General features: G+C 33.7%; 1 protein-coding gene across 1 annotated transcript; it reads left to right on the top strand.

Moving 5' to 3' along the window:
* The first annotated feature begins 9,981 nt into the window (after positions 1-9,981).
* On the top strand, positions 9,982-13,520 carry LOC137835487 (probable galacturonosyltransferase 10). The gene is made up of 2 exons (XM_068644016.1): positions 9,982-10,485; positions 11,573-13,520. The coding sequence occupies exons 1-2, from the start codon at positions 10,336-10,338 to the stop codon at positions 13,022-13,024; spliced, it is 1,602 nt and encodes a 533-aa protein (XP_068500117.1). The 5' UTR covers positions 9,982-10,335; the 3' UTR covers positions 13,025-13,520.
* Positions 13,521-13,864: the final 344 nt, after the last annotated feature.

The following is a 13,864-nucleotide window of genomic DNA, read 5'->3' as shown; positions in this document are numbered from 1 at the left end:
AATTATAATATAAGTGTAGTTATTTAAAAAATATTTTAGTAACATAATATATGAGAAATAAATATATAAATTAATTAATTAGTTTATTTAGATATAAAAATAAAATTATAATGTAACCTTTTAATTAAAAAAAATTAAATAATGTATAAAGTTTTATTTAACTTAAATTTACACAAAATTATTTTATTATTTAAATATTTTATATTATTTAAATTTATTTTTCTCTTGACTATATTCGCAAATTTTTAGTACGTTTTTTGCACACATCTATTCTTAATTTAACATATTTTAATCTAAATAAACTTCCTTTCTTTTTCCAAATCCTCACTTTTTCTTCTCAATCCAAATACATTCTTCATATATGTTTTCAAATTGAACCAATGGAGAGGGTGGAAACTAAATTGTAAAGAAAGATAGGAAAATTTTGGTTTGAGTTGAACAATTGCAAATTAACCATTGATTTAAAGAATTAGTATGTTTATGATCATAGTTGTTTCTATTGAATAAAGTGAATTATTTTTATTATGGGATTATGACACAAGCTTAGATATAAAATGTGTTAATCATTGTCATTATATTGTTAATTTCATATTAACTTATCATCAACAAAGTAATTGATATTAACTAAAACATTAATAAGGATGACGAGGTATAATACATTTGTATGAATTTTTAAGTTACTTGAATGCTTAAGAAATCTGAATTATATCTTTTAATTTACATTTAAGTTATGTTGATTTTTTTTTACGTGCTGAATAACGTTGAGTATTGTTTTGTTTGTATCTATTGATGTATGAAAAAAGCAATTATCTATGTTTTGACAATTTTACTAAATAATTTTTATGTAATGAAAATAATGTTTTAATTATAAATAATTGAAGGTATATTATTTTTAATTTTTAATTATTATTATTATTATTTTTTTCTTGATTCATATGATTTTTTTGAAAGTTTCACTCGAGATTTAGGAGATTGTTTTGATCTTGTGAGATTGTTTTGATCTTGTGCATGTTTTAACTAGTTAGTTGTCTTCACTTAATTATTTTTTTAATCCATTTTTTCATCCTAGAACATAGATCTCAAATTGACATTTTGTAAGAAAGATTTAAGTAACATGACTATTGAGCTTCTTATTTGAAAAAGAATTCTAGAAGTAACTTACTTGTTTGACCCTAATTAATTTAGGACATTGCATTAGTTGCAAATTTAATGAGAAAATTCTTTTAATACTCCATACATAAGTCAATGAGTCGTTTTTTTGTAGCAAATCATCTTATTCATGTATATCCTTCAAAGAGGGCATATTAGCAAAAATAACATTCTGAGATCTTGAACCAACCCTTTATATCTTTAGTAGATTTCTTAAGCTTTTAATCAACAAGAGATCCATCCTCCACTTGACCAATAACTTCAAAATGGTCATAAAGATCAATAATAGTTCCCTCAACTTCCATTACACTAGCATTGGTACATAATATATTTGTATTTTTATTGCAAAATTTAGTTTCTTTGTAACACCAACCACTTCCTTGTGAGGGGCATCATTAGTTTTCTTTGTTTGCATTTAGAAATATCATTTTTCTGAAAAATGAAGGAAACTTCTTAAATTTAATATTTTCAATAAAAGCAAAAGTAAGTCTTTTCACCAAAGCAAATAGCATCTAGTAAAATAAAAAATCATTGTGCATTCATCAAGATAAAGAGGAGTACTAATTCCTCACTATAGAAAAAAAATGCTCTTGGTTGTCAATATTTAATAGGAAGATAGTGGATGTTGGCCCAACATTAAGATTTGGTGGGCTTCATGGAAGATGACACAAAGTCTTTAATCCAAGTAAAAACTCTAAGATATCCGAATTGGGTTTTCCAAGATCCCATAACTAGGATTCTTCTCATGTATGTCTTCAAAGGAAGAAAAACACAAATTCATAAAGCCCTTCTCCTAAAGGAATAACTTTCCAAGATCTTAGAGATTTCCAAATACGATCCAACCTTTTGCACATGTCCATATGAGTAAGATGTTTGTCACCTTTGGATAGTATTATTCTTTCATGAAGGTGATTTTACAGTCTTCAAGACTTTCGAGATACACATCTTCATCAATTTGAACAAATATAAAAGCAACTGTGAAAGAGGGATATCACAAGCATTATTTAAGGTTTGTGCAAAAGTTTTCTTTTGTGCTTGAGCCACATAAAATGATTTGACTTGTGAAGAACAACCTTGCTCCTTAAGACACCTCAAAGAATTTGAAGATCGGAAGAATCCATCCCTATCCCACCAAAGGGAACCAACGCTTCAAACGTGCCACAAATTTAGTCAGTAAGAACAAGACAATGACCATTGACTAGCAAGAACGATGGCAAATGAAACGTTGATAAGAGGACCAACGTTGCAAACCAAACTGTAGTGAGAAATCAAGGAGAAAAACCAACAAAACATAACTGCAACTACAAAAAATTACACCACCGAAAGATGATAAAATCCTAGTCGTTAACCATAGAACACCTACTATCTTGTGTGCAATGGTGAGCTTCAAGTGGCGGCACTCCTTCACTTATCTTGGATCAAGGCTCCAAGTGGCGTGAATTGTTCTTCCAAGTCTCAAATCCAGCAAGTTCTCTTCTATAAGTGCTCCTTCTTCCTTTTCTTCAATTTCCATTCGGTAGTTTTAATTTCTAGTGTTTAACTTGCTTTTCTACCGTTTGAATTTCCGTTTCCAGCTTTGTTTCCAATTGTTCTGTTTGGTGCAGTAGCTTAATCTTTCATTTCTGTCCAGCTTTCATTTCTTGTTCTTCATTATTGTTGTTTGATTCCATTTGACAATATATGGACCTCCATATGAACTTTGGTTTGGTGCAAAGTCTTGGTGAGTTCTTGAATTAGAACATTGATCCAATTCTAAGTAAAGTGCCATTTCATGACCAACTCAAGTTGCTCCTAAGATTGTCAAAGAATCATGTATTTTTGTTATTGCATTCACATCAAAACCCTAACCACCACACCCTCTCTCCAAAGCTATGGAAGAGTTGTAATTTGTTTAATCATATATAATTTTTTATAAACTTTTATGATGTTAAATTTTTTTCAATAAAGTTTCATTTACTAAAGCAAGTGAAGTGAAATATAGAACTTAAAAAGAAGCATGTGGTTTAATTATTCAATTTTTACACTTATCTTTTCTATTGTAGAACTTTGTTTAGAAGTTATAATAATATAAGGGTATATTATATTAAATTAAATTCATTAATCTACGTTCAGGATGCACATTTTTCTTTTAGGTGATAATAAATCCCACGTACAATTCATCCCAAAATTAATCTAGCTGTGGGACATATGAGTGATCAATTGATGTAGTTTCTAATAATTTTGTGTTGAAGGTGGGAATCGTGTATCGAATTTAGGTGAGAAATTGAAGAAATTTGGTGCAAGGAATGATTCCTTTACGATATTGACAAGGAGGAAAAAAACAAGTTATTTTACCTTATAAGTTATGGTAATTTTTTGCAGTTATCTATGGCCAAAAGCTATTGGTCTATCTAAAAAAAGCTTCTACAAATACTTTTACATAGCTTTTTGAATCATCCCCTCAAAGTAAGTGTATTAAAAAAATGGGCAAGTGAGACTCGTCTTTTTAACTTTTGACATTCAAAAAAAAATAAAAAATAACTCCTTTATATTATTATATTAAATATTTAAAAATAATATAACATGATTTTCTTAAGATAAATATATGACCAGAATTTACCCTTGTATATATGTTGTTTTTTATAAAAGCTTTCATGTTATGTATAACTATGTTATGTATAACTATGTTATGTATAACTATGTTATGTATAACTATGTTATGTATAACTATGTTATGTATAACTATGTTATGTATAACTATGTTATGTATAACTATGTAACTTGACATCTCAGTTAGACTTACACTTTAAGTAACAACAATCATCTGTCATCACATGAAAAAAAAATATTATTAAAAAAAGAAAAAAAGAAAGAAAATACAAAAATATGGAGGGACTAGACCAAAACCCATATGTTAACAAAAACGATAATAGGTAGACTATACCTATTCATAAAGAATTCTAAGAACATATTAGATGAAAGTTTATTATACCAATGAAATGATCTCTATGAATAAATCCTAAATGAGTCAACTTATCAGCACACGCATTCCCTTCACGAAAAATATGAGTAACCCTAAATATGATTTCCCACTGTAATTAAGACAAATATTCCATCGATTACGAAACATCCACAGAATATTAGTCCTAGCAGTAAACACAGCACAAACCAATACATAATCACATTCAATTCAGACATTAATAAACCCCATCTTTAGAGCTTATCCACAACACGTATAACTCCACAAAACTCAGCAACCATAGTAGTCTGAACTTCAAGAAACACAAAGAAAACACCAATAAACTCCCCCATACTCCCACGAAAAATACCTCCACAAGTAGCAAGACCAGGATACCCCTAGCAGCCTCATCAATGTTAATTTTAACATAGCCTAGTGAAGGAAAGTCCCATCTAACAGATAACTTTGCAATATTTGCTAAGGAAGTAGTAGAACACCATTTATCATTCTAGAAATTAATAAAAGAACTTATACCAAGAGTCCAAGAAGTATAATTAAGTATAGTAGAATAAAATTGTTTAATTCCAAGCCAAAGTGATGAAAATCTATAAATAATTCTAAACTCATATTTTGATTTAAGAACCCTGTGCTTCAAGAGAAAAGACCAAGGCCTATTGCTATAAGAAAAGTTCCAAGCAAGCTAAAGAAGATATGCATTATTTTCATGACGAAGATTAATAATCTTCAAACCTCCATTCTCAAGAGGAGAACAAATTGTATCCCAATTCACGGTGACTATGCATTTTTTCAGAATATCACCAGTATAAATAAAGTTTTGAAATCACTGCTTTAAGAAGTGAAATAGGCCATTTATACATATTAAAGCTATAAGCTAGAAATCCAATAATCACCATATTGACCAACTGAATCCGACCCATCATGCTAAGAGATTTACCTTTCCAAGATGCTTGCTTCAATTTGACTTTATCTGTTAAAGGTTGAAAAAATCGACACTTTGGAGCACCAACAAAGATAGACACTCCTAAATAATTGAAAGACAAACAAACATGACTACAAGAAATAATACGTTGAATTTTGGTGACAAATCTTGCAGAATTATCTATGGTGGAAAAACTACTTTTAGTGTTATTAACATATTGATTAGAAAAATCACCATATGTTTTAAGAAAAATACTCAAATTTCTAAGAGATTTAATATCTCCCCTATAGAAAACAAATATGTCATCAACATATAAAATATGAGAGGGGTGAAAACCAAAGTGTGTCAAAACTAATAATAAGAACTTCCAACTCAGAGAGTCAAAGCCTTTATGAATATCAACTTTGTAAGCCACATTACCTCCTCTAACCTTTTTAGAAAGCATGTTAATAGCTTCAGAAGCAATTCCAATGCAATCCTAAATCTGTCTACCCTGCACAAACCCATATTGATGATGATAAATGATTCTAACAGCCACAAGTGCAAGCCTATCCGCTATCTTGGAAATAATCTTAAATTTGAAATTAACAATAACAATTGGCCTGCAATCTTTAATGGAGTCAGCACCTTGAATCTTAGGAATAAGAGATACGACATTAATGTTCATTCCCGGGAGAACCCAATTTTGTTAAAAAACTGTTGAACAATATTGCAAACATCTGTCTCAATAATATCGCACCAAGAATGATAGAAAACACCACCAAACCCATCAGGACCATGAGCACTATTACCATTAAGATTAAAAACAACAGTCTTGATTTCCAAAAAATCAGGACATTTAATCAACATCACATTCTCCTAAGAGGAAACTAGCTCAGGAATATAAGAACCAATAAAATCCTCCATATTACTCCATATTACTTGTATCCGGTACATTAGAAATAAACTCAGCATAAATATTTTTATAAAAATCCAAAATATGATCCTCAATGAGTTTAGTATCCTTAGTAACCTCATTATCAATTCGTAGACGATGAATCCCACTAGAATTATTTCTCCTTTTGACCACAACATGGAAAAAAGTCGTATTTCATTCTCCATCTTTGAACCGTAACATATATTGACAGTGAAGAACATGATCAAACTCCTCCTTAACAATCTTTTCTTGACAGAGAAGCCCATCAATATCAGACAAACTAGCAGTCTCTAAGTTTTGTTGAATATCTAGGAGTAGATCCTGCTTAAGAGGAATTGCATTGTGAACATTACCAAAAGAATTTTTATTCAAGTCTTGGAGTTCAATTTTCAACCTTTTTAACTTATGTTGCAAAATAAACATAGGACAACCAACAACCTTATTAGCCCAAGAATCATGAATAAGCTTAAGACATGAAGTGTTATGAAGCTACATAGAAAAGAAACAAAAACTGCTAACATTCCTCAAAGAATTACTAGCAAGACTAGCAATAAGAGGGGAATGATCAGAACAATTTTTAACAAGAACCTGATAAGTACAAGAATCTCATTCATCCAGACACACTCCATTACATAAAGTCTTATCCAGTCTTTTATGAAATCTATGCTACCCTCTCCTTCCATTACACCAATTATATCAAGATCTAGTAAAAGACATACAAGAAAGATCATTAGTATTAATCCAATCAAGGAATTCATTACAAGAAACCTGATTAAGAGCCACCCCCCCTTTACAGTCATCCATCGAGAGCACAACATTAAAATCTCCCATAATACACCAAGGCCTTGTGAAGGAACTAAGATCCCTTCATAAAAATCGTCTAACCAAGTATGTGTTAGCACCATAAACACCTGCAAAGCTAAAACATTTATCATGAAGAAGACAAGTTACAGAAATAAACTGATCATTGACTAATAAACTTTGGACAAGATTAGGAACCGAAAAACACCAAAGCTTAGCAACTTTATTAACAATAGGAGACGTAGCCACCAAATACATATTAACAGATTTGAAAAGAACGTTGAAAGCATCAGTGTACGACATCATAGGTTCAACAAGAAAAAATAGGAGGGGTTTATGTAGTTTAAGTAAACTAATAAACATCTCCACAATTTTGTGGTTTCCCAAGTCCTCTAACATTCCAGAAAAATGAAGAGACCTTCATTGCGACGTTTTAGAGAGAACTACCTTAGCCATTTTTTTAGATTTACCAGTCCCCTTACGTGGTCTCACTGGTTTTCTTTTAGTGCAAACTATTTCCTCCCAGTATCATTGGCATCCTCCTCCATCTCGTTAGAATCAACCCAAAATTTTGAAACAACATCTGTAGTTTCCAAACCATCAAGAGAGAAAAAATGATTTTGTAGGACCAATGATAGTGCTTTAACATCCCCAAGAGATTTAGCCTTTCGAGGGGAGGTATGAGGTGACGAAGATGGTACAGTCACAATAGTAGAGACCTCCATATGATGACCATCAATTGGAGTATTAATTGGTGCTTTAGAATCTGCAGGTGATTTAGCCCTCCGAGGAGAGGTAAAACGCAACGGAGATGGTATAGCCACATGAACATAGACCTCCACATGATGATCATCAATAAGAGTCGTAATTGAACGTGACTTTGAGCCCTTGGCTTGCATAACGACAGGTGAATTCCTTAGCATCATCGGTTCTGGGAAATCCGAAGTGGGAGTGAACAACCCCTGCCTGGATGGGGACCTATCATGATTCGAGGCATCCTCGAGAAGAGGCATGTTTGCAAAATCATCCTCCACTTCACTTGTTTTATTAGAAGCAAGGTTACCCAAGAGTGACCCTGTGTTAGCCCTGCCAGAAGCATCAATGTTCAATTTATCAGTGGGCCTTCCACGAGCTTTGGCTGCGAATCTTTCTTCTGGTACTCTTTACGTTGTTTAGGAACCGCGATCCTCCCCTGTTCCCATTCATCAGAAGTTGTCTTCTGAGAAGGTTTATGTTGAGGCTTAGGAACACGACCATGATCATGAATCACCCGGCACTGAGCAAGCTCATGCCCAATCATCTTACACTGAGAGAAAAATGGAGGGAGCCATTCATATTTCACATTAGCTACAAAAGAAAAATCTGAATGTTCAATCAATAGGTGATCGAGAAAAAGGGACAACAAACTAATATCCACCAACACTCGAGCAAACATACCCCTGGTCTTTATCATAATATGCACATTCAAAGACAAAGGAGTACCAAGACCTCTGATGATGGAAAATATCACCCTTGGTCTCCAATACTCTAAAGGCAATTTGTAGATTCTAATCCAGGCCTGAGTTTTGGTACTCTTCATGGTAGCTGGAACAAAGTCTTTTGTCCAGGCAAACAATCTCAGGAAACTAGGAGTAACTTTAAGGAACCCATCTCGAGGATCCATCGCATGTCTTCTAAAGAAGCGAACTCAAACTCATAGAAACCATTCCCAAGAGGAATTACTTTCCACGGTCCAAGAATCTTCCGCACCGGCTGCAACTTTTTAGTTAATTCCAAGTGTGTGAGAGATTTATCCCCGTTAGATAGAATAATCCGACCATGAAGATAGGTCTTACAATCCTCAAGACCAACCAAGTAATTTGCCTCATCAATCCGAACAACAATCATGTCTCCCTTAATACAAGGAGTAGGTAGCTGGGACAAAAGAATGTTTCCCAAAGCCTGAGCAAAACTCTTCCTTTGTCCTGTCATAACATACGTTTTTTTTATTAGGGAACACTTCTCGATCCATCAAACAAGCCCATGGGATGAGGAAACCCGTAGAGTCCTCCGTCATTCTCAAAGGCTAAACCGTTGCCGACCAACCCACACCAGCCGCCACCATCCCACTGGCTGCACCACCTAAAAATCTTGACTCTACCACAAATTAGAACCGTCTACATGAAAAAGGTGGCAACTTTGGTTGTGTGTAATAGAATTTTCAAGAAGACATTTAAGGAAAAAATACACCCTGGATGCAGACAAAGAGAGCCGCCGTGCCACCACCAGCATCTCGACAGACTGCTACGTCGCCACCGACCAGCACCCATGACCCCTGTGCCACCACCGTTCACCATCAAGTTGGAGAATGAACAACCACCCACACAAATTCTAATCGCACCAAAACCCTTCAAAGGATAAAGAACTGAGAAAAATATTATCTTCAAAGAGATTTATTTCTCCGTTTATCTTTATTTTCCCTTGTATATATGTTGTAAGTCTCTAATAATTTGCTCAAAGTTGGCTTATAATTACTATTTTTTATTCTGATCGCAACCATTTCTATAAATAATCTGGGTTTTGATAATTATTGACGGAGAGATTCCAAATACAAATAAATGGTCAATGTTATTACTAAATTTTTACATTCTTTATCTAATGATAATTTTTCTATTAAACATTTAATTATGAGATTACATACAATTTCCATAAACTGGCATTGAGAAGAGAATGATTTTTCACCTTCAAGTTCTACAAGACAAAAGCATTACATTTTTCAACATAGATTCACTCCTTCTGCTGATAAATAAGCTGCTACAAACTTACCTGAGGGATTTTCGTTAAAAATTTTGCAACTCACACATCAAATGTAAGTTAAGTGTGAACAATAAATTGCCAAATCCCCCTATATTGCCACAATTATGATGGAAGAACCAAACCAAGTAAATTTACTAAAACAAAGATAGAGATGTTGGCACACAAAAACTTTACATACACAATTTTTGCACTTATCTTTTCCTTTATCTTTGGATTTAAAATAAGCAATACTTTCTAAAATAATTTTAGAAAAATTCAATTAATTTAATGAAGTTTTTAAAAGTTAAAACTGTAAAACTAGAAAAATATTTTATATTCTACAATTCTATCTTTGGGAAGTAAGTGGTAGATTCTGATTTTATTGCAGTTTGAGAAGAGAAGGCAAAATTGATAACCGACCATTACTGATTGGACTTAAATGGGTAATCGAAATCAAATCTCATAATTGAAAGTTGACATGGCACGATCAGGACCGTTTGTCACTGTCCCTGAAAATGAAATGCCAAAGCATCATCATGCCATGAAACCACTTCCATCTTCTTTTTTCTCTTTCTATTATTTTCCTCTTTGTGCTCACTGCAGTGCCCAGAAGCACTACCATCGCAAGACCAGATATTTCTCTCAAATCTGAATCTTTCACTTCTATTTTTCCAAATCCGGAGATTCCAGATCTTGGGTATAGCTGCTGATCTGAAAATCTTTGTTTTTCCCCCCTGAACATTACTTTCCCGGAAAACGGTTTCCGGGGAAAAAAAGTGAAAGAAGGTGCAATTGGGGTTTGGAGAAAGTTGTAAGATGCGGCGAAGAGCGACGGATTTTCGCAGGCCAGTGCGTAGGAAGGTTCCAGATGCTTTTTGGTGGGCATTGTGCTGTGCAGTGATTCTTCTCTTTGTGTATATTCTGAGCAAAGGGAACAAAATTGAGTCCAGACCCGCTTTGTCCAAGGTAATGATTTTTTCTCAATTGGCTTTGTTTTCATTTATGAAAATGTTTTTGAATTTTTAGCTTAGGCTTCTGAGGATTCAACTTCTGTTAAGTTGATTTGATTTTGGTAGGGAGGGTTGGGTGGTATATGAACGTGATTTGTGTGCTTTGGTTTTTTTTTATGTGATGCTGGGGACTGATTTTGTGCTTTGCATGTATGTAATTAGGAGATTGTGTGAATTGGCTTTTTCCACTGTTTTGCTTTGGATTTTTTCCCTCACGGGAGTAAAAAGGGGCTTGTTTCATAGTACGGTTGTTTGCATTTTTTTTTTATACTTTTTTTTACATCACTCGGAGCTTGAATGCTTAATAATTTGGAATAGCACTTGCAGTAACATGCTAGATCTGGTGTTTTAAAATGCTGATTTGATTAAAAATCAACAAATTCAACACTTGCACGACTCATCTTTATTTAGTCTAAGATGACTCTCTGCTTGATTTTTTTGCGAGTTCATTGGATTCTAATCCATACCATGATGTTTCTACATGCTCTCAAATGATTACAATTGTATGGAGAACTGGAATCTTTTTTTTTTTTGCAGCAGGGATAATATTAAGTTCTCCAGATATTGCTGTTGTAAGTTTTATAACATACATTCATGTCCTCTTATAGAGAAAAACCACTATTCCTATTCACTCTCGCCACGAAAAGTGACAAGTGCGTTATAGGTTTTTTACACAGACCAAGAAAAACTAGTATCAAATTTACAAAATTAACTTTATTATCATTAATTCTTTACACTATCTACCACCTTCATTAATATTATAAGGGTATAACTTAAAAAGTTAATTAATATTATATTGAAAAACCAAAATGATACTTGCTGTAAGATAGATGGAAGATTATAATTTTTTCTAAATTTGGAACTATAACTGAATGGTCAATTTTTTCCTCAAAGGATCATGCATGGATCATAAAAACAATACTTGACATGGTTACATGTCTTGCTTAATTTGGTATTATAATATTATTGCACTGGGTAGGATAGGTATAAATTAGTTTCTTGTTATCTTCTTTTAGCTAATAGCTTTGAATCCTGATGTACAGAAAACTTACAAGCATGATAAGATTATGGAAGGCCTTAATATTACTGAAGAGATGTTGAACTCTAACTCGGTTGCGAGACAACTCAATGATCAGATATCTCTGGCAAAAGCTTTTGTAGTAATTGCCAAAGAAAGTAACAACCTCCAATTTGCATGGGAATTAAGTGCCCAGATCCACAATTCACAGATGCTCCTCTCAAATGCTGCCACTAGGCGTGTTCCTTTGACAACCAGGGAAACAGAAAGGGCTATCCGTGATATGGCATTATTGTTATACCAAGCCCAGCAGCTCCATTATGATAGTGCAACCATGATCATGAGATTCAAAGCAAAAATTCAAGCTCTTGAGGAACAGATGAATTCTGTTACTGAAAAGAGTTCGAAATATGGACAAATAGCTGCTGAAGAAGTCCCAAAAAGTCTTTACTGCCTTGGTGTTCGGTTGACAAGAGAATGGTTCAGAAACTTTAATTTGCAAAAGAAATTGAAGGACGATAGACAAATGGAGATGAAGCTCAAGGATAACAATCTTTACCACTTTTGTGTTTTCTCTGATAACATTCTTGCTACTTCAGTTGTGGTCAATTCAACTGCAGTGAATTCTAAAAATCCCAATATGGTTGTTTTTCACCTTGTCACTGATGAAATAAACTATGCTGCGATGAAGGCATGGTTTGCCGTGAATGATTTCCATGGGGTGACTGTGGAAGTTCAGAAGTTTGAAGACTTTACTTGGTTAAATGCATCATATGTTCCTGTTCTCAAGCAACTTCAAGACTCTGAAATACAGAGCTACTACTTTTCTGGCAACAGTGATGATGGAAGAACACCTATCAAGTTTCGTAACCCTAAATATCTATCCATGCTTAATCACCTTAGGTTCTACATACCTGAAGTTTTTCCTGCACTAAAGAAGGTGGTGTTCTTGGATGATGATGTTGTGGTTCAGAAGGATCTTTCTGGTCTTTTTTCCATCGATTTGAAGGGTAATGTAAATGGAGCTGTTGAAACATGCATGGAGACATTTCACAGATACCATAAATATTTGAACTACTCTCATCCTCTTATACGTGCACAATTTGACCCTGATGCTTGTGGATGGGCATTTGGGATGAATGTATTTGATTTGGTTGAATGGAGGAAAAAGAACGTAACTGGCATTTACCACCACTGGCAGGAAAAGAATGTTGACCGAACATTGTGGAAACTTGGTACCTTGCCGCCTGGACTGTTGACATTTTATGGATTAACTCAGCCCTTAGATCCATCGTGGCACGTTTTGGGTTTTGGCTACACCAATGTTGATCCTCAGTTGATAGAGAGGGGAGCTGTGCTACATTTCAATGGGAATTCCAAACCATGGTTGAAGATTGGGATAGAGAAGTACAAGCCCCTATGGGAAAAATATGTTGAATACTCTCATCCTTTATTGCAGCAGTGTAACTTCCACTGATTTTGGATTGTGTTTAAATTGATACTTCAGACCTTGGTGGAAGTTGGTGGGGTACGAAATTATATCATTGGCTTTTTGTGGAACTGGTAGGCTGGGAGATGCTTACTGGATTACCGGATTCAGGTCTTAATTTGTTGTCAGAAATGTTTGTACAATTTTGAAAGGTCAAACATTTCTGGTGGCTTTAACATGGTGTCTTCATTGAATCTGGATCTTCTATTGTAGCATATACACGTTCATCTGTCAAATATTAAGACTAAATCAGTTCAGTTTCTAATTGTAGTCAAGGATGAGATCAGTTGCAAACTTTTTATGTTCACTACTGTTCCTGGCAAGACCAGATGTTCTTTCCTGTGGCATTCATTTGCTGAAACTTTATTCGTTATTTTCGATGCCACTTTTGCAGAAGAAATTACTGTGATTTAGAGTTATCAACTTCCCATGTGTAGCAAAACTATCTATTTTATTTATTTCAGAAGCAGATATTCCAGCTGCATTTTTTGTTGTGAGTGAAGAATGTTTCTCACATAACCATTTCTTGTTTACAATTGTGTTGTATAGTTTGTACCTTGTATCTCAATAATCTAAGGAATATCTAAAGTTAAATGAGAAAAAAGGTACAAAATTTGCAGTAGACAAAAAGAAATTGGTATATTTCTGTCTAAATAAAAAGAAATAACCACACTCTCACGAAGATACGAAATTTTAACTACTTAAGACATCTTAAAAGAAAAAAAGAATCTCTTTTAATTTTTCTCAAAGTAAAGAAATAAAACAAAAAAGAAAAAAGAGAGTCGTGTGGTGAAATTTCGCCCATGTGGGACTTTCATTTCTACTAAG

This window comes from Phaseolus vulgaris, chromosome 5, assembly GCF_000499845.2.
Source record: "Phaseolus vulgaris cultivar G19833 chromosome 5, P. vulgaris v2.0, whole genome shotgun sequence".
NCBI classification, from domain to species: Eukaryota; Viridiplantae; Streptophyta; class Magnoliopsida; order Fabales; family Fabaceae; genus Phaseolus; species Phaseolus vulgaris.
Note: the sequence above shows the minus strand (reverse complement) of the source record. Positions and strands in the feature narration are given on the sequence as shown.